This window comes from Cupressus sempervirens, chromosome 7 (genome assembly GCF_028749045.1).
Source record: "Cupressus sempervirens isolate cs-2001-9-10 chromosome 7, ASM2874904v1, whole genome shotgun sequence".
NCBI lineage: Eukaryota > Viridiplantae > Streptophyta > Pinopsida > Cupressales > Cupressaceae > Cupressus > Cupressus sempervirens.
The window spans coordinates 676,123,717-676,145,278 of record NC_143124.1 but is presented as its reverse complement, the minus strand read 5'-3'; the positions used below and the strand labels follow the sequence as shown (position 1 = coordinate 676,145,278).

At 36.7% G+C, this 21,562-nt stretch overlaps 1 protein-coding gene across 1 annotated transcript in view; it reads right to left on the bottom strand.

Annotated features, from left to right (window-relative positions):
* LOC149548467 (calcium uniporter protein 1, mitochondrial-like) overlaps positions 1-17,993 on the bottom strand; it is a 48,032-nt gene extending 30,039 nt beyond the window's left edge. The window contains exon 1 of the mRNA XM_089792529.1: positions 16,791-17,993. Within this exon, the coding sequence (XP_089648655.1) occupies positions 16,791-17,237 (447 nt within the window). The 5' untranslated portion in view covers positions 17,238-17,993. The remainder of the gene's footprint in view (positions 1-16,790) is intronic.
* Between the last annotated feature and the right edge of the window lie 3,569 nt (positions 17,994-21,562).

Genomic DNA, 21,562 nt, shown 5'->3' with positions numbered 1-21,562 from the left:
TTGTTGTGACTTGCATGGTGATTAAGAGCCTTTGGTATTATTGCATGGTTTCTACTTCCAAATAGTTAGAGTAAATTTCTTTTCAAGTTATTGAAGCAAATTTCATTTCAAGTTGCTAAGTAAGAGTAAAGTAGATGGATAGTTGCATGGTAGCATTAGTAGATGTTTGACAGGGATCCATACTAGACCACTAGCATCCTAGCGGATTGTTGGGAAGCCTTGTGTGGCAAACTAATTTGTTTTTCCTTTGAATCATTGCATCTGTGAAGGTGGAGCCGCTGGTTAACTTTCATTAGATTCGATCCCAGTCCATTTGCTAGTCTTCCATCCATGGTAGTAGGAGTAGGATAGCAAGAGGTTTAGGACTTAGAATTTAGAAGAAGAGAGTTGGATAGATACCAGTCATAAGAACCATTCACCCTCCACCACTATCACCTTTCCCATCAACACCATCTAGCATCCACACTAAACCACCATCTCCATCATCCCACCAAAGTCCAAGTCATCCTCAACAATTTGCGTAAGGCCACCTACGTGATTACAAGCAAATCACATTGATAAAATTGAGTGAGTATCCACAAGTGTAAGGAACATTGGAGTTATTCTCATATCCCATGAGCAATAACTTTTCAAGAGAGGAATTATATGTTTGATACTACGTATCGGATATCCAATTACTAATATGTTATGTAGTGATACAAAACTCACATCAACAATTACCTCGGTGATCCTTTATGGATGTGAGATTTGGGGCAGCATGTCAGTTCAAAAATGAAGACAAGTACAAAGAATCAAAAGCATTTAATCAGCAGCAGTCTCAAAATTAAAACAATGGTTCCCTATGAGATCCTATTGGCAAAAAATGGCATATTTCCTTTAGAGGCCTCAACAATGGTTCGGATATTGTGCTATTTAAAAAAAACTCAAAGTATGGAAAATCATCATTCGCCTAAATTGATCATTATGGAAAGGCTTGACAGAAGAAAAAACTTGATGAAGCAAATGTCAAATGGATGAAAAAACGGAATGTTAGCATGCATAAATGTCCCAATAACAATGATGGCATAAAAAAGTTTGTGAAGGAAAAATGCAAGACTCGTACTGTCAAAACAAAATGGACACAAAAATAACTATTATATCAAAGAATTTAACCCAATGAGAGACCATGAGGAGAAAGCATAAATAGGAGCAAATATCAAATGGAGAGATAAAATGCTCATACAGCAACTTAGGACAAGAACTCATCATTTGTGTAAAACGAGTAAATGGATGATGCCAAAGGAAGAGTGGGAGATAATACGTTTATTTTGCAATATGGTTGGGGGGAAGACCATGCGACATTTTCTCATGTTACACACGGCATACAATTACATTTGCTCTGGCTATGGGGATTTTCTAGAAGTAGGCAATTTAGGTACTCTTTTTGAGGAAACATAGCTAGATGGGATAGCAAACTTAGTACATTCATTGCCGAAGAGAATACTTAAAGAAGCAGTTTCAAAAGGCCTAAAGTTCTTACACTCTATTGTTGTGGTGTGTGCCTTATTCTACGTAGTTCCATAGGTTGCTTTGGCCTCATGGATGTTATTAAAATCTTTCATTCGTTCATTCTCAAGTGAGCTTTTGTCCCATTATCTAGAAATTTTTGGTTCTTTGCTAATTGTGATTGTCAAATTTTGAATGTATTTTTCTAAGGTTTTGACATTGTTTTAACTTTTATAAACAAAGGATTTTTTTAGTGAGAATTCTAAAAATTTTGAGAATTTGAAACCCTAGCCCATACAAATTATATATCTTGAATCATCAAATAGTCCACTTTCCAAGAGTTCAATGTACCAATATTTCAATATGCCTATGAAATTCAAGAAAGTGGGTCATAAGCAACAATCATTAAAAGGATGCAATGAAATATGGGAGAGAAAATGATCTCCGTAGTAACAAGTAGAACTTGTTTGAATATTTTTTCAGCAAATTCCTCCAACTTAGATCTTTGAATAATTCTTGGAGGTTTGACTTAGCCAAGACAGTAGAACCAAATTGCTCCCTAAATGAAGACAGATAAAAAGAGCTCAAGACTAAGCATGGTAGTGTTTTGTTTACTATAAGCAAGGAATTAATTAGAACCATTTTCAATTAAAACCCCGATGCAACCCAAAAAACTGACCTTGTAGAATTATCCATTGAATATGCTCCAAAGTAAAATAGGTGGCTAATCATAGGCCAGTGGTCAACGAAAATTCAAATTTACTAGCACTTGTTTCTGATGATAGATTAGAACCTTTCAATGTCAACAAACTCGAAAGATAATACAAGTTGACATGTTATGCACTATGTTAGGTTATGGGAATTAGCTATAATCAATGTAGACAAATAGGTATGATAATGCTAGCCACAAACATACAAAATTCCCATATAAATAGTTTTTTAATTATTGATCAAAAACAGATAAACTAAATAAGGCAATGATAAGCTTAAGAGAGATTGATCCACCTCGCCCTTCAAGTGGTGCTCACTATTTTGCCATATATGTTTGCACATTTTTTCTAGTGAATAGGACAAAACATTGGAGTAACAAATTGTATCAAGATAAGTTCCTATGGGGCAAATATTTCCAATTTAAATGCAAACTGAGCATATGACTAAGCATTCTACCTTTGGCATTTTTAAGTCTTGTTTGACACTCCTAGCCTAAACAATATTTGATATCATTGGAGAAGGTTGCCTGATCAAGCATCAAGTTCCTAAGGCTTCTTTCTTTTGCCCCCAAGACTAAAGTTGTTAATAAGTGGGTTGACTAGTTGTATCATGGCAAATACATTGTCATAGAGGTATATGTTGTACTTTCACACCCTACAAAATGCCCATGTTTGTGTCTTTTGGAGATCATGTGGCAATTGTATGAAACTGCCAAAGCTCATTTTCAGTGGTACAATGTCTTCCCAAAAAACAGCTGAGGGTTCACCATCCATGAAAAAGGACAGATAAGATCTTTTAAAGGGAAATCAAAGAATATGTAATGAATAATGACGACTTTTTGGTAAAGTAATTGTGTAAAGTTTCTAAAATGGATAGTTCTTATTTAGAATGTTTCTTTTCAGTCTCTCTTTATGTTTTGAAATTCTGCATGTAATCTCTATGTAAGGAGTATTCCTCTACTTTGTTTAATATTGAATATCAATCGATTATCATTTAATGGTATTAGAGTGCGTAAGTTTTTAGACAGAAAAAATTAAATGTGGGTAGATTTGTGAGTATCTACCAGGATTTTTTTTCCAAAAAAAACTGAATTATTTTTTATGGAAGGTCCTTCCAAATTACAAAAGGATTTTTAAGGAGTTTTTAAGATTTTTATGAAAATTTGAGGTTTTCTTGAAGAGTTCTAATGATTTTATCTGAAAAACCATGTGAAGTTTTTCCATTCTAGGGGTTTTACCATTCAATGGAAATTTGTTTCTGCAAATGCAACATCTCTGGTTTGTGTTCACCCATGACCTACTGCATTTTCTTTTTACCACACAATAGTTGGGTGAGGGTGTGGGTTCTTTGAACCTACATCTGTATCAAGGGCTTTTTGATTGGTTTTCTTTTCGACAAAAATAGAGCTTATTTAGAAGAGGGTTTTTTTATCAGATTTTTGCTCTAACAAAAATCATGGTTTTTGGCAATTTTTAAAGAACAAAAATATCATCTCTGCAGATTTACTTTTAGATCTGCAAGGTTTCTTTTGCAATTTTTTCATCCAAAATCGGGTATTGTTTCGAATCGAAAGGAAGGTTCCTTATGCTCATGTGATGGGCTTCCCAATGCTGCAGTCCCACACGACAATGGTTTTTGTGACTAGTGAAGGGTTTTGAATATTTTTTCCCGAAAGTTGTCATTTTTCTAATCTATAACAATTTTGCTCAATTTTCTCCCAAGAATCATGACCTTCTCTATCGTGGAATTGCTGATTTTTTACTTTTTCCAAAAACCATGGTTTGTTTACCCTTTTATTTCTTCAAAACAAAGGTTTTTGATGATTTTTCACAAAATCATGTGTGATCTTTACATTGCATCAAAGGTTTGATGATATTTCCAGAGCCACAGTGTTGTTTTATAGCAGCTTCTTTTGACAAATTTTAGCAAAATTGTGGTTTCAGATTTTTTTGCCATTTTTGTTTCTTTATCAACAAAAAATTAAGTGTTTTATAAGAAAAGTCGATCTCGGTCTCGAGATGGTTTGGTTACCCAGAATTAGGCCGGAAGACAATCAATTTGTTCTTGTACTTGTTGGCCATATACAATGGTTCTGCCGAGAGCAGTTGGCAGATCAGAAGTTCAACCAGGGAGGATATCAGTAGTAGGCTCATGTCGCAAAGCCTTCTGAAGAGGAGGTAGCCTTCTGATCATGTGTGACCAAATGACCTGCTAATTATGTCAAGTCTTTTGTAGGGTAGTTAGTAGAATTATAATTAAAGGACTGTATAATAGTAATTATGCAATGTTTATATAATGGTCATTTAGTTAGGATCTTTCTTTTTTGTAGTTAGTTCATATTTATAATGTTTCTCTTTGGTATTTTCACTATTTTGTTTTTTGTTTTAGAAACTCTACGTGTAATCTCTATTGAAGGTATTTTGTTTTTTCTTTAGAAACTCTACATGTAATCTCCATTGAAGGTGCATTCCTCTCCTTTGCCTTATACTCATTATCAATTGTAATGTCCCTTGTTGGGAATGTACTTAATTTAGCCTGCATGTCCCCTAATAGGAAGAGTCAATCATTTAATTAGATTCAAGTGATCTATACAAATTATTATCATCCATTACTATTTCCACTTAGCGATGGAAGAGGTATTATCCAAGTTGCCTAGAAACCAACAAAGGATTCCATCAGAGTTATATATATTTCCTATGAAAATATATTTATTGTATATAATCCTAATTTATTATTATTACTATATGTATGTGTGTGTGTGTGTGTATATATATATGACAACATATGGGTTCTTGGCCCATCATAGAATTTAGATATAATCTATATAATTCAATATTAATTCAAAGATTAGACACAACATATGATAAAAATTAACACTCCACACCACACAACTGGGGGGTGAGTCAATTGTGTGCAATAATTATAAACTTCAAACTTCTTAAACAAATCATCAACCAAAAGTATAATAGGACATAACAAGATAAAAGCCAACACCATAACATAGAGATTTTGTTCTCGAGGAAAACTCTGTAAAGGAAAAACCCTGGGGGGGATGATACACACAAGATCATGCACTAATACAAAAATGTCCCCATTAGGAGACCTAACCTTGTTAAGAGTTTATACAATTCATTTAGTACATCTATCCCTATTAAAGTATTGAAGCTTTGTTCAAAAGTTCCAACCCTATTAGGAGTTTATAAGAACAAAAGGCTCACTGGTAGAGCACGCTGCCCAAACAAATAAGGTTAAATCTACCTTCAAGAAGACTCATTGTCTGAGATGTGAAGGTTAAAGCCATCTTCAAGGATTTAAAAATATGCATATTGAATTGGCTGATGATGACACACTTATCTTAACAGTTCCAATGAAGCACACTTAGGAATGATAATAGATTCCACTCATACTTCTTACAAAAGCATCTAACAATCCTTCAACCCTACTATGATATCCAGCATCAAGGCTCCCACATATAGTATTCATCCATACATTACAACCAAGGAAATTACTTTCCTTTGTACAAGTTACAAACAAGCAGTTAGGTCAATCTGTTAGAACTTCCCCAATGCATAAATAAATAGACCCATGCTAAGATTCACACGGCACCTTTCACAATTATTAGATTCTACAACAAATACAATAATCAAATTATGCACCATGATCCATAATTAACACTATAGCCAAAGAAATCAACACGCTAAACCATCCAATCAGCTCCCAAAAGCAACATGCTATATCCAAAATCTAGCTCACCAACATGCTATATCCAAAATCCTGCAAATATCTTTGCATATTTCTATTATGGTAAAATAATGAATGTATTATTAAACATAGATCAATAGATACAAGTATACACAAGAATGTTTTTATAAAAAAACAAAGAGAGATAGAAACATTGCGAAGAGAGAAAGAGAAAGTTTTCATGTTGAATAGAGAGAATATGGAGACATTGAAGAGGAGTGACCATTAGAAATAGAGGTAAATCTACGAACGAGAGAGAAACACAAATAGAGAGATTTAACTCTAAAGGCGTAAAAGGCAAACTCAGACTGATCAGTGAGCTCTGCATGTTCTGCAATATTAGCCTGTGGCCAAGATCCTCCCTGCTTCTAATGTTCAGAAGCAATGCCAGTTCTGCATTCTCGGATCACATGACCAAATTTGTGACAATAGTTGCACCGAAATTGCGTCTTCTTGGAGCTATCTTGAGATGGGTTTTTATCCTTGTGAAAGGATTGGGCTGAAAATGCTTGTTCAGAGGAGGATGAAGAAGCATTGCTACCAAACTATTCTTTCCAATATTTTTGCTGCATAAGTTTGGTGCCCAAATCTAGAAAAGTTGCAGTAATGTTGAGTCTCAAAGTGCTCATAGGATAGTGGTAGACTTTTCAAGGTAATTACCACCATATCCTCTTCCTCCATTGTACAGAGGATAGCCTCAAATTAATCTCTGATGTCCTTAATCTTTAGAAGATGTTCCTGTAAGGACATTTGTTCATCCATAATAATAGAAAATAGCTGATTCTTCAAAAAGAAAGCTTTGCTTTTGTCTAATGTCTAGTGGAGATCCTTCGGTATTTCCTAGATCTCTGCAACTGTCTTGTCGGATGACACTTGAGACAACTAATCATCAGTAACTGAAAGCTTGCTTAATGAGCATAATTGCATCACAACTACTATCATCAAACTTCTCTTGAGTAGCATCAACTGTGATAGGACGAGTCTCAATACCAAAAAAAGCACCTCAAGGTAACAATGCTCGAAGATCATCATCATTCTCTACTTCCAGGTGTTGTCATTCTTTCTTTTGAATCGTTGACTATCTTCTAAGAGAAGATTGGTGAGAGATACTATGACACATTTTTTATTTAGAAAAACATGAATATCTGAAAAGGCACGAACTTTGAGGTAGATTGACAAAAGATCCAGAAAAAAGAAAAGGACACCAAGAAAAAGAGCTCAGAAAACCCAAAAAGAATCTGAAATTAAATTCTCATTCCACTAGCTCAAATATTGAGGCACGGAAAATGATGCACCCAGAAAAAAGGCAACCAACCCAATTGAGTCTGCAAAAACCCACCAAGAATCTACTAAAAATAAATTTAAACAACATGGAAAAACAGAGTTTCGAAAGAAACCCTAGCCATTTTGTGAAACCAAAAAAATGGCAGATTTGACAATAAAAATGGTGGAAAACAAAATTTTTGGACGAAACTCAAAGACAAAGGGTTTAACACACCCTAGACATTGCCCTTTGCAAAAGATGTGCAAAAAAAAAGGTCAAAAATGCCCATAAAGAAGCCCACGAAATTGCAAAAAAACAAGCTCACAAAAAAAAAATGTCAAATGAAAGCCCAAAAACAGCTAAACAATAGTTGTTTTTTAGAGGAACGCAGGTAGGGGAAAGGTAGATGTCGCACGAAAACACAGGTTTGAGGTGTAGAAACCACAGTTAAACACAAGACGCAGCCGGCAGAAAAAAAAAATGCAAGAAAAATGATTGCAAAATGGAGCCACAAAAAGATCAGAAACCCGACTAAAGAGAGCAAAAAATTGCGGTCAAAGAGGGCTAAAAAACACAAAAAAAATCGCGTCCGAAAATAGCACATGAGTTATAGAACAAAACCAACGCCCCAGCAAAAAAACGCTACTAAGAAACCCTACTCGGGTATGAGGAAAAAATGAATTCCTTCAAAAAAAAAAAGGAAAAAAAATGAACATACCCAGGCAAAGATTTTTGAGAATCTTATAAGTCTTAAAATCTCATGAAGAGATTAAAGATTTTCAAAACCTAGTTCAAAAAATAACTCAAGAAATTTCAATAATGAAATTATTTTTCGAAAAAGATAGATCTAATACCATATTATGGTAAAATATTGAATGTGTTATTTGTTGGTAAACAGATTGTTCTTTTGATTTAACTCTTAAATGCCCAAGTTTGTGAACAATATCTAGTTACAATAGTTGGAAAGTCGCTTTTGAAAAGACTAACCTTCCTCTGAATGCTTAGGTACAACTCCCTATTGCGGTATGATTTGCAATGAATTATGTTTATTTCTAAGATTTAAACGGGGTATGTTCTTAATCCAAGAACAGAAGAGGTAGACCAAGTTAGGCCTAAACAAGAACTTAGGCAAGAAATGGTATTTATGATTGATTAAGTCTATGAATTCGCACATCTATTGAACCCACAAGGCTTAACGATTCAATAGTGCATACTAACTAATACTAAATTGATTCAACAAGAAATTAACTACAGAGAAAGAAAGATTAACTTGAAGGAAAACACAAAAGGATTTCTCTTGAACCTATGATGACAATATTATCATATTCGGTTCGCTGCCTCAAAACAAGGGAATGATGCTTTGTTCGTTCCTTGTTTTAATTTAGATGGAAGAGAAAACATACAATTAACACAAAGCAGAATGGAACGAAAAATAATTGACACAAAATACCATTCAATTGTCTCTGCAACATCAAGTATTTCACACCAAAAATTAGCCGACCTTTTATTAATCTTTCATTCTAGTACATATAGGATTCTGAGATGACCGTTACAAAGGAATTTAAATTGGTTCATCTCTCAAAAAATGACAAATGGCAAGGAGCCAGTTTGTCCATTATAATCATTACATCAAAATATGAAAGAAGCGGAATATGAATCACTTCACCTTCTTTCCCTTTTCTAATTTTGACCTATAGGCCTTAGCGGCGACAATAATCGGAAACAATTCCTCATGCCTATGTACATGTACATTAGTATATCTTAAGAGCCATTTAGAATGCTCTCTGGCCAAATCTTTGACAACACTTAACCGGTCTTGTATTTCCTCCATGGCCATGTGCACACATCCACCAAGTTTTTGGAGCTCAGAAATTCTGTTCTAGTGACCGAAAGATATCCCCGTCAGACTATCTATGTAATTGGATAAGTATGTTTGCATGATGGCTACTCCAATTATTCCCTTTCCTTGTCCACTAGTCTATGAGTCCGTATGTAGGCCTCTTAAGAGTTCATAGTCTCTATCCTGATCCTTCTTCACTTTAGGTTTTGTTTCCTTAAGCCCTTCCTCTGCCGCCATGATCATTTAAGACTTGAACTACATGCTCTGAAGCCACTCAAATAAAGGCTCATCTCCTTTAGTCAAGATCTTCACTTCGACAGCCTCCTTAGTCTTCATATGAGTAATCATCTTTAGCAAAGAGACACAATCTTCACTTTTAACCTTTTCTGTTGCCAAGGTAGCTCTATTAGCTGAAATGTTGTCTTTCTCAGTTTCCAATCTCAGTATGGCATTGCCAATCTGCTCTATAATGGCAAGCCCCTCCAACTTGAGTTTCCTGCTCCACTCTCTACCGATTTGTTGGAAGTGCTTATCTTCTTGGAGCTGGGAGATGAGTGCTTGGACATTAGTAGCAGTAGGATCACTAGTGATAAGCATTCTGGAGATGCTTGCCAACAGGGTGACCAACTGCCTGATGAAGCCGTTCAATTCTTGGATTTCCGCCTTCATTCTAACCTTTGATAATTTGAGACTTTCAAGTTGTCCCTTTATTACCTCATTTGTTGACTTCCACAAGCCAACCTTAGCATCATGTCTCGCCTCCCCGAGATCCACAGAGTGTAAGGCCAAATCATCTGTAGACAAATCCTCGATTCTTCCTTCTTTGGTAGGCTTCGCAATCTCCATTGTCAAATACCCTATTTTAGGATCTCGTCCAAGGATGGACAAGGTCTCCTGCTTCTTGACCTTGCTCAGTGTTGATCCAAAGCGAATAGCAAGAGATAAAGTATCTTTGTTGGGGGGCTCCTTCATCTTTCCTCTTTCTCTTTTTGTCTAGAGTGTCCTCCAGCCATGAATCTATGCCTATCACCTTGGAGGCAGTCCCGAGGAGACTATGCTAAATATCTTTCTCTTGGTCGGGGTGATTATTTTCACGGCCGAAGAGAAAGGATTCTCTAAGGCTTGTGAAACGAGCTTTAAAGGATATGGGCCCTTATCTGCCTCTGAAGTCTTCTTCGTTGCCTCATCAAATTTAGTAGACTCACTATCACTACTTCCTGCATCTCCTAAATTCACTACTTCACCTTGGGGACTACTCAGCAGAAGAAGTGCAACACTTACAGATGGGACTGGGGTGCTATGAGGCAAGAGGGCAAGAGTGACTGCACCATCTTTTGACTCCTCCGCCTTCTTCTCAGCTTCCGGGGGAGTTCCAATCACTGAGAGGGAGCCATCCTGACAAGTCTTAGCCAAGGGAATACTTTTGTTGGGAGGTTGATCACCTCAATCTGATGGTTGAGCAGGCCCTTGGGTAATGGCCAAGGTTGCTCCTGATGTGCCACCCTGGGAGGCGGAAGTCGCTGCAACTGTTGTAGAAGCTTGAGTGGATGTAGTTTTACTTCGATTCCTTCTAGTTGTGGTCCATTTGACCCATTTTCCGATCCTTTTGATAATCTGAGCCATCGTTACATCTAGCTCTTCTCCTGTATCCTCATGAGGTTCTGAGCTTATCGGAGTGCCTCTTAACTTGGTCAAGTAAGTATTATTGTACATGTTTTGACCATCATCTTCTATTCCTTATACATCAATACTGATTTTATACATTTTCACTTGATCAACTGTCAATTTGACAAAAGCACGATCACAGCTCTCGAACTCATCTTTGCAATCGGCCCAATAGTATTCAATGGTAGTGATGTGCTTGACTACACTCCCGATCTGCAACACCTCCCTTGCATACCCATTCGGATCAAACATGGGCCTCAAGACTTCATACATCTCCAACTTATACTTCATTTCAAACACCTTCAGCATGTTCTTAGCATCAAAACAGGTGTCACAACTGAAGGCTTCCAGCTTTATGGGAAACTCGTATCGTTTCTTCCTCAGACTCCCACTCAACACGTTCACTTGAGTAGCTTGCTGCACGATCTCGATCAGCACGATCATATCACTAGGATATCTCAGCAGCTTCAAGGGGAAACCATCAAAAGCTACAAGACATAAATAAGAAAAGGATGAGAATTGGATGAAACAACTTCCAAATTAGCTAATGACTGCCATGGCTTTAGGACTGAATCTTCTTTCTGGACATCCCTGAAGCTCCCTGCTAATTCTCATAGTGAATGCATCATTAACTTTCACATACTCTGCATAGCTATTTTCCAATTGTAAGTATGGGTAAAACTCATAGACTTCACATCATCAAGAAAATTTTCCCCCTTCGGAGGCCTGGTCATAATTGTAAAGAAGTAACATGTAAATGAGGAAAGAGGACATATAGAATGTGTTGTAGAACTTTGCGGCACGAAAAGTATTGGACAGAATCTCGCTTACCTCATGAGCCCAATCAATATATTGGGTGTCAAAGCAGATGACTTGCACCAAAAAGAAATATTGTTCAACAAAATTCAAAGCTTCTACCTCACCTTTCAGTCTATGTAGAAGGACCAAGATATCAATGATCTCTGGTTTGAGATTAGTCCCAAACAAGGTCTTAGGAACCTTACTCTTGCCGCTCCGCGGTTTTTGGAACCATGACTACATGATTTCCTTTCTTCAAATCATCTTCTTTGAGGAGAACTCGGAAATAGCTCCTCCGAATGCCAAATCTGAGAACTCCCCTCATTCTGGAACTCGCAAGCAATTCACCACAGTTTACCTGTCGATGGAGATCAACACTGTGTCATCTGGTAGCACAATTTGCCTTGTGTCTGGGTTGTAATGATTAATACATTCATAGATCAATTTTGGGGCCTGGACTGCAACCGGAAAACCAACTGCCTTGACTAACCCGCATCCTCAGAGCTTCTCAGTAATGAGATGGATCGGCTCCGACTTCACTCTCCTTTGGAAATCCTTCATGTCATAAAAACAAAGGGATGTATCTGTGAAGTTCTACAATTGGGACTTGATTCCGTTCAACCAGTCGAAACCTGCAAATCTAGTTGCCATTGTTTTGAGAACGAGTTTTGAATTAAGAAAATGAGAAGAATAGCTAATGCAACAGATACTAGCTTTTTGAAAAAGTTATGCACATTAACAGAATAACAGTTCAAGAAAAAGAGCAGTAGTTTGTTCAACTGTTCATGTTTCCATATATATGAGAGCCTCAATTCATCCGTTGATCTTCAGAATTCGCGCCACACAAATGCATTGAAGGATAGATCCGTTGAAACAGTAAATGTGTGGTTTTAACGGATATATCGGGGTCTTTTCACTATTTTTGTTGGCCTAATGGTAACTTTCTATTTCCCCATACTTACTTTCCCATTTTCCTTAAGTTTCGGGAAGTTAACAATAGAGTACTCCATGGGAAAATATCCACTAGGTTGAATTATGCTCATTAACTCTTTCCCGTAATGGTTAGATTCCTTCTATTATCATCTTGAGACGTTTTATGCACAAATTGTGGGCCCAATCTGCTTACTAGCTTGATATTCTTTAAGATCCAGGAAATTGTCTTCATGGGTTGAAAACCCGCTGAGGAGAAGACAATTTGTATTTTTCTGCCAACACTTCCCTTTCAATTGACCTTTAGACTATTGTCCTTTTTGGATTTGGAAAAGTCTAAGTGAGGTGCGAAAATTCTGTAGGGCCCACTTCTTGTTTCTTTTCCTTCAGAATTGCCGTTTGTGGAAATCCAACTTCATGGGTTGAAAACCCACCAAGGAGAAGTTCATTCTGAGTTTTTCGTCGAAAATGATATGAAAGTTGTGACTAATCTTTAACATTTTTTGAGGTAATAATTGTAAAGGGAACATGGATTCGCCATAGAACACCTTGCTATTTTTTTGTTTTTGATCCATATGTATCATTTGGCGCCCTTCGAGGAAATCGTCTTCATGGGTTAGAAACCCACCGAGGAGAAGACAAATTTGGATTCCCACAAGCTTCTATTTCTATTGATAAAGTGATAGGTCAAAAGCGGATTTAACTTGTAAATGATCATTGCACGAGCAACATGAATTTCCATTGGACCAGGCACTAACCTACCCGTAAGATCACTTTGACAAAATGGAAAACCACCTGGCTATGAAATGTGGAGAAAGGGAAAACGAGAAATCCGATGGAAATTCGTTCCACCAAAGGGGACTTAGACCTAAATTCAAACACAACTAAGAACTCATTAAACACGAGTAATCACTTTTACTAACGGTTAGGGGACGAAAAGTGGGGCAACATTATTAAACAAAGATCATTAATGATCTATATACACAAGAATGTTTCTATAACAAACAAAGAGAGAAATAGAAACATCCTTAAGAGAGGAAGAGAAAGTTTCCATATTGAACAGAAAGAGACTATGGTAACATAGACAAGGACTGACCATTAGAAATAAAAGTAGATCTACGAAAGAGAGAGAAAAACAAATAGAGAGATTTAACTCTAATAATTTGGCCTGCAACCAATCTTTACTAAAACATCTGTAACTTACTCAAACCATCACATAAAGAGTTGTGACCGTATACATAAAGTCTACATATCCAAGCTCACATACTCAGGAATGTTGTACATTGCCCATACTGTTCTGATCAATAACCTATAACACAGAATCTAAGTCTGTCTAACTCCTCTCTAAAACTTCTAAACATATGTTGTCATCAATGACAAAACCTATGACAACAACCCCAACTCAACAATTTCAACAATCTCACCCATTCTCAACAGCATATTAGTATGCTGTCATATGATACTTTGTCAGCCACATAATATAATATGTATTGTCTTTTGATGAGTGCAGATGATATGTATTCAATACCAAATATAAGTAATTATGTCCTTATAGATCCTTTCATGTGATCTATATGAAATATATTTAATAATCTCCTATTGTTATGTTTCGTTCCTATTCGATGATCCCAGCTGAATGATGGAATCGCCTTATATCCTTTATTATGAATGAAGGGTTGTAATTATTGAGATGTGTCTGTTCTCAAAGTCACACCCTTTTGATTTTAATAATCACTGCCATTAGTAATTGCTGCCTGATCATATTATCATAAAAATAATATTATCAATTATCAATCTGCTGTTACTAACATCAATGAGTAGTTAATCGATAATATAAGTTGAAATCACCAATTCTTATAATCACAACTCCTTTTTGCTGACTTTGAATGTAGGGATAAATTCAGTTGTCCTTTTCTGCTAAGTTTGGTAAGAATGAAATATAAATTATATTCTGCATCTGCAGATGTGTTTTTTATCTTATTGCTGAGTATGAATAGGCCTGTGTTTGAATTGGCACTGCCACATCCACCTCAGAAATAGTTGTCACTACTTATCTGAAGTATATTCTGTGTTTCTAATCGAAAGTGTTATATCTTGTCTGACGTGTATGAATCCTTTATCACTGAGGTTATGTTCTCCCTCGTACCCTTGCCGGCTTCCCATCTTTTGATGTCTGATATCTCCTCGTAAGCTGGTATTTCCTTCTTGTTTGGTGTCATATGGTTGTAAGTGAACCGTATTATTGAATTATAAAGATTATTAGATATCTTATTAATAATATAGTTATAATCATTAATAATTACTTGTCTATAATATTTATTATAAACAAGTAACAACACATTAATTAGACGTTTAGTAATAATATATAATCATCAAGATAGGGGATGACCCTGCAGCATGACAATATCATCATGAGCCTCATTTGTATGAGGTCTAGTGTTCAAATCTTGGCGAGGTGTTTGAGTTCTGATTTACGATGGGGCCGTTAATGCCATGATTTTCCTCCTGCCCAAGTTGCTTGTCGGCCGACCGTCGTCCAGTTTGATGTTGACGGCGTTGACTTGGAATTCAGCCATGAACGAAGCAGAAAGGCAGTCATTTCGGGAGTCATAAGGAGTGATATGATTAAAGGAGTTTGAAATGATAAGGTAATCAGGTGGTCTAGGCAGTAGAAAAATAGGTGTATTTAGAAGGCATTGAGGCCTTAGCAGCTACATTCTCATTGGCAGTATAAATATAGGTGTATCTAGGAGGCGTCGAGGCCTCGGCAGCCACATTCTCATCGGGGATGGGGTCCCCCTTAATATGACCCCCACAGGTTCAAAGCTCCAGTCAAAAGCACTTGAAATATATATATATATATATCATCAAGATAATTGTTAATATTTATTAATCATAATTATTGATTCAAATATTTATTTTTGTTATAATTTAATATTTACTTCTGGAAGGGATATCACAACAATTGCTCATCATTTCATTTTTCAGCAAATCAGCAAAAGTTGGGTGACATTTCCAACCAATTCCCACATCTGTGACATGTTTCAGTTGGGTCCTCAGTTTGAAAGCGCAGGGGAGACATTCCCAAGGTACAGAGATTGCCAAAGCCATAATGATACCAAATCAACATACGGAGATACAGATTAGAGAGAATTTAACCAGATCACTGGAGCTTTCATGAATGAAATCCCACAGAATCAAAGAGAAATCAAGCAATGGCTGTCAATTCCAAAATCAGAAATGGCAATTCTGAAAATGATAATTACAAGCAAGATAAAATAATGGTGAGTTCTCAGATATCAACACTGACTTCATGAGCAGATCTAGTCAGGATCATCTGAAAGCAAAAGAGGACTCTCCTTGGCAAGAATTTCAAATATCATTGACAACCAATGATTATCTCTCTTCTTTTTTCAAACTTCACTCCGCTAATAATGCTAACTTTTAGCTGTTTACGGATTTACTAGCTCTTTGGTCTATTTGGGATAGTTGTATAGAAGGCTATAATTAACAACCTCAGCTTCTATGTAAGCGTTGTGGCTTATAGCCATTTGCTAATATAGGTTTTTTATTTTAAAAAAGAAAAACAGTCCAAAGGGAGAAAAAGGATGCGTGTCTGTGTGTCTGTGTGTGTGTGTGTGTGTGTGTGTGTGTGAGAGAGAGAGAGAGAGAGGACGAATGATAAGGGTATCGTCAAATCAGAAATCAACATGGTGTACGAGACCCCTGGTGGGGGAGCCCAGGAGGGAATTGTTTTTCCGAATACCTTATACATTGTACAACTCTACCCACCCATGGATTTAAACCCGAGGCCTCCACTGTGGAATTCACGCACCTTCATCAAGGGATTGACTTCACATTGCCTTGCGACTTCTTATGATTGCACACGGAAGGACCCAACCAAGCACTAACGCAGATTAACAGGATTAAAGAATCGTGTGACTAGGTTCAAACATTGTTCACAGTAAACAAAACTAAAAAGCACTAGAACAGGTGGTTTTCTAAACATTTTAACTATGTAAGCAGGCCATGATCTAATGGCAAGGCAAAGCAGCCAAAAAAATTAATGGAATAGACACCCCTTAGAATAATTATCCTCTTTGTAGACAAAATCCATCAGAAGATTTGATAGATATTCTTCATTGCAACGAAATTTGCCTCTAATTAAAATAGGAAACTCTTCAACGCAAAGACCAATTTACCATGCAAAGTTTCTATTTATGCAAGTTAAGAATTTTTAGTGCGCAAACGCTGTTTTGCTGAGCAATTATTTTGCAAAGATGATGATTCTGTGGCGTAAATAAGGAATGGTATTATGTGCAACGAATTCAATGCCGTGAATGCAACAATACTGACCTTATCAGGATGGAGATAGACTTTGTTGCGAAAAATCAAAATTACGCCTGCAGCATCTAGAGCCTTGGCAAAATCTGCAGCTTCTTCATCCGACTGCGCAACCCCCATGCTGCGGCACATATTTAGAAGCTCACTCTGCGTGATAAAGTCCTTGCCATCAGACTCCAACCTCTTTTTCAGTGCTTCCACATTTGCCAGCCTCAATATTCTCTTCACCTCATCCAACGCAATACCGCCTCCGCCGCCGCCATTGCTTGTTCTCTCACATTCAGGTTGTTTATATTCCACCGACGTAGAAAACAAAATCATCCCAATATTGGGGCGCAAAGCAGGTAGCAGGGAAAAATCATACAATCGACGATGGCAAAAGCCAGAAGCGCCTCCATTTGCCCTAAACACACCTTGTGCCGTGGCCAAAATTCCTCGGAAAAAGCGAAACCCTGCCATATCTTATAGAGACCCTGTATTTCGGTCTAAACTTGTGAGATGCAGACTAAATGTAACCCCTGTAACCGTCGTGGCCAACCATTACCAGCAATCCTTTTTCGCTCATTTTGACTCGCATATGATACCTTAGCTTTTCCTCTCTATCCGCCAAACTCCTCCGATAGACCGATGCACTGCAGATTCCACTTGCTCCTCCCCATTTTCAAATTCACACAAATAACTTTTACCGATATTCTACGACAAACCGACCGCTACTAAAATCACACAATATTACTCAAAAAATTCAACTCCGTTCCACGGATAAAATCCTATATGTAACGCCCAAAACTAAATTTCCGTTCGATTTTTTCGTTGCTTTCCAAAGCAGTTTTCAAATTTATCAGTCTAGGTTTATTAATTTCCTGTCTGATTACAGGCAGATTCAAATTCACTGCAAATCCAGGGTCCAAGAATGGTTAAAATCTCATTTTACGTAGAGAAGAAGTATTCAGATTTGCAATTTGAAGAAATTTGCAAGTGTGCCAGTAGGAAAATGTTACAGGTGGCCTTCACATAATAACACGAGAAGAAAAGGATATAATGGGCTCAAACGTACCCCTCACGTCTTAGGAATCTCATTTTTTTCAGTTTTCAGAAGTTTTGGCTCAACTTTAGCCGCACGGCAATTGACGGAAACGGACATTCCCGTTTATGACAACTGCACAGTCTGACGGGAAATTGGGGTTCGGTCGGGACAAATTTTGGAGATATTTAGCAGCTGCTCGCTATGCTACATGAAAAGCGGGACTTTTAATATTTGGAGCATAACTACTTTATTAGGTTTGTTGTTGTTACGTGTGAAAAATGAAAATGTTCGTTCTTAATTAATTTGTAGTGCAGTTACGTGTCTCTTTAATGGTACATAATAAGAAAAGGGATGCAAGGTGGATGAATCTTATTTTGTACTCTACATTAGAAATTAGAAAGGAAAGCTAATCTAATAGATTAAAAGAGTTCAAGCATTATAGAGGTATGATGCTATGGTTATTTTCAAAACATGCCTCGTTTTAAGCATTAAAATGGTCATTTCTTCTTATAGTTTTTGAGAAACTTTGCTCTTCAATATCTCTGACTCGTTCCTAGCTCCGTCTAGCATTTCGAATATTCAAAATTCAGCTTCTGAGTCAAAAGTTGTCGCAGGTTAATGAAGGAACTAAAAATATGTATTTTCAATTGCATCATTGACCATTAACCTCTAAAAAGGTTAATATTAATTGTCAAAACACATATTTCACTTTGAAAGCTTAACCATTAACCTCTCCATCAAAAGGTTAAGATAAGTTTGCAAAATTAACCTTTTAGAAAGAGGTTAAGGTTTGGGGGTCAAAACACATATTTTCTCCCCCATCATTAGCCTTAACTTCTTGTCTCAAAGGTTACTTGGTTAAGCTTCAAAATACGTATTTTGAAGGTGGTTAATTAACCTCCCTGATCAAGTTAATAAAGGATTAGAATTGAAAAGTGAATCATTATGAATCAATTCAACTTTTCATCTGGTGCTCCATTCAATGGCATTAATCAGCAATGAATTGATTTAAATTTATAATAAATTAATCTACACTTCCCTCTTTTCCCCAACCCGCAACTTCAATGCGAATGTATCAAGAATGCACAACCGATTATAATAACCTTTTAGAAAGAGGTTAAGGTTTGGGGGTCAAAACACATATTTTCTCCCCCATCATTAGCCTTAACTTCTTGTCTCAAAGGTTACTTGGTTAAGCTTCAAAATACGTATTTTGAAGGTGGTTAATTAACCTCCCTGATCAAGTTAATAAAGGATGAGAATTGAAAAGTGAATCATTATGAATCAATTCAACTTTTCATCTGGTGCTCCATTCAATGGCATTAATCAGCAATGAATTGATTTAAATTTATAATAAATTAATCTACACTTCCCTCTTTTCCCCAACCCGCAACTTCAATGCGAATGTATCAAGAATGCACAACCGATTATAATAACCTTTTAGAAAGAGGTTAAGGTTTGGGGGTCAAAACACATATTTTCTCCCCCATCATTAGCCTTAACTTCTTGTCTCAAAGGTTACTTGGTTAAGCTTCAAAATACGTATTTTGAAGGTGGTTAATTAACCTCCCTGATCAAGTTAATAAAGGATGAGAATTGAAAATTGAATCATTATGAATCAATTCAACTTTTCATCTGGTGCTCCATTCAATGGCATTAATCAGCAATGAATTGATTTAAATTTATAATAAATTAATCTACACTTCCCTCTTTTCCCTAACCCACAACTTCAATGTGAATGTATCAAGAATGCACAACCGATTATAATAATCGAGGCTTGAGAATGGACAGAGAGACTGATAAAACAAAATGAGAAGAAGGCTCAGCTTTCAAAGAGGAAGAAGAACCTGATTTGCAAAAGGGGAATGGAGCCATGTGCCAAGAAAATTAAATTAGTGAAGGAGTCTGCGGTTTTTTTTTAAAGATTTTACCAGTGTTTCTTATAATTCATGCACGTATAGGAGTTGAGGTGAGACATATGAAAAGTTACATTGGCATCCTTGTTGCCTGCACCAAATTAGAGATATAGAACAAGGTATGAGCATCCAAGCACATGCTTCTTGAGTCTTGGATTGACATGAAGAGGTGAAGAAGCTAGTAACGGCTTTCAACACCAATGTGACAGCCCACATGGTCAAGGCCAGAGTATTTAGAACAGAGAAGGATGCAGCAAATTATCTGTGTCTCTTTGTATGTGACCACACATGATTAAAAGCAATATACATATCAAAGCATGTGAGCTATTTAGAGGAAGGTCTATACTCCCATTCGTGGCTTGCCTTTCTTTTCCAATGTAATCACATTGGTGGCAACCATTGACAAAGTCTGCAAACTATTTAACAAAATGATGAGTTCGAAGGTGATATTGGTGGAGACAAGTGAGCCACCTGTTTTCTCTCAAACGTATTTTCACTAACAGTTACGGGATTCATAAAACATTGTGTTTGATGAACATGAAATTTGCAACCCAAAGTGTTCAAAATGGTGGAGGATAGAGTAAAGAAAGAGGCATGTTAGCTATTTTATTGAATGTTATTTGGACAGCCTGCCAACCTGGAATATAAGAACATGACAAAGCACACAAATTGCTCGCCAAAATGCTTGTGTACATGCACACACCAGTTTTTGAAGAATTGGGTGATATACCTTGAATGCAAAGTATCTATGCTTTAAAATAAAGCGACAATTTCATATACATTAAACCTGAAAGCATGAACATACTCCAAATTGATACAATCATAAATATAGGAAGAAGTAATATTTTAAAGGTAAATCCAAGCTTTAGTGCATGTTGAAAGCTACAGATATTCATCAAATTACCTTAATAGGAAAACTCTAAGAAGTCTCCAATTTGTGAAGTACCTTGAAGGAATTGAAAACATTTAAAGTAATCAAGAGAAGGATCAGTAGCCGAACCATGAAGTATAAATATCAAAGGTCGGATTATGCTCCCATTTTAAAAAGTACACTTCTCGACATTGGTGATACCATTTTGGGAAGTATTAGCCTTCAAGACTTTTGGTCGTCTCTTGAGAGCAAAGACAAGACCCCTTTAGGCAAAAAAATATTGGAAAGTGGTTTGGCTTGAGCAGGACGGCATCCCATTTCAGCATAGTGCCCTGATCTGGTATTGGAATGCATGAAAGCCTATCATCCAAATACCAGGGAAGTCATTTCATCGAATAATAAAGTGATCGTCCGTCTGGATCCTGTTTCTATCGCCATTGCCTTCCGATTACCTATCAGAGTGTAATATGCCAACATCAATTTAAGAACCGCCAAGGAGTATTATATGGTGAATCAAACTTAGTGTTTAAACATTGTTGACAGATCGTGGCTCTTGCAACCAAGGAAAGGGAAATCTCAACTAGCCAAGTACATCCACAGATCATTATTAAAGGAAGATGTAGCGAACATGGTAACTCCATTAAGCAGGATAATAGGACGTTAGGATTAACATGAGTTTGAAGGTTGGATGTTCCTATTTATTAACATGGTCTACAAAGGGAAGCAACACATTGATTGGGCTAAAATTATCAATGACTCACAGTATAGGCAACTCATAGAACTCCAAGCAAATGATTATTTCTACATGACTTTGTACCTTTTCTACGCTATTGCAAGCACCAAAAGTTGGCCAGGGCTTAAACAACAAGGTATCTATGATGATACGGCTATTATTTACAACCATCTTCCTCAAATACAATATGACAATAGCCTACATCATTTTAGAAGACTGAATGATGCATTCACAATGTTG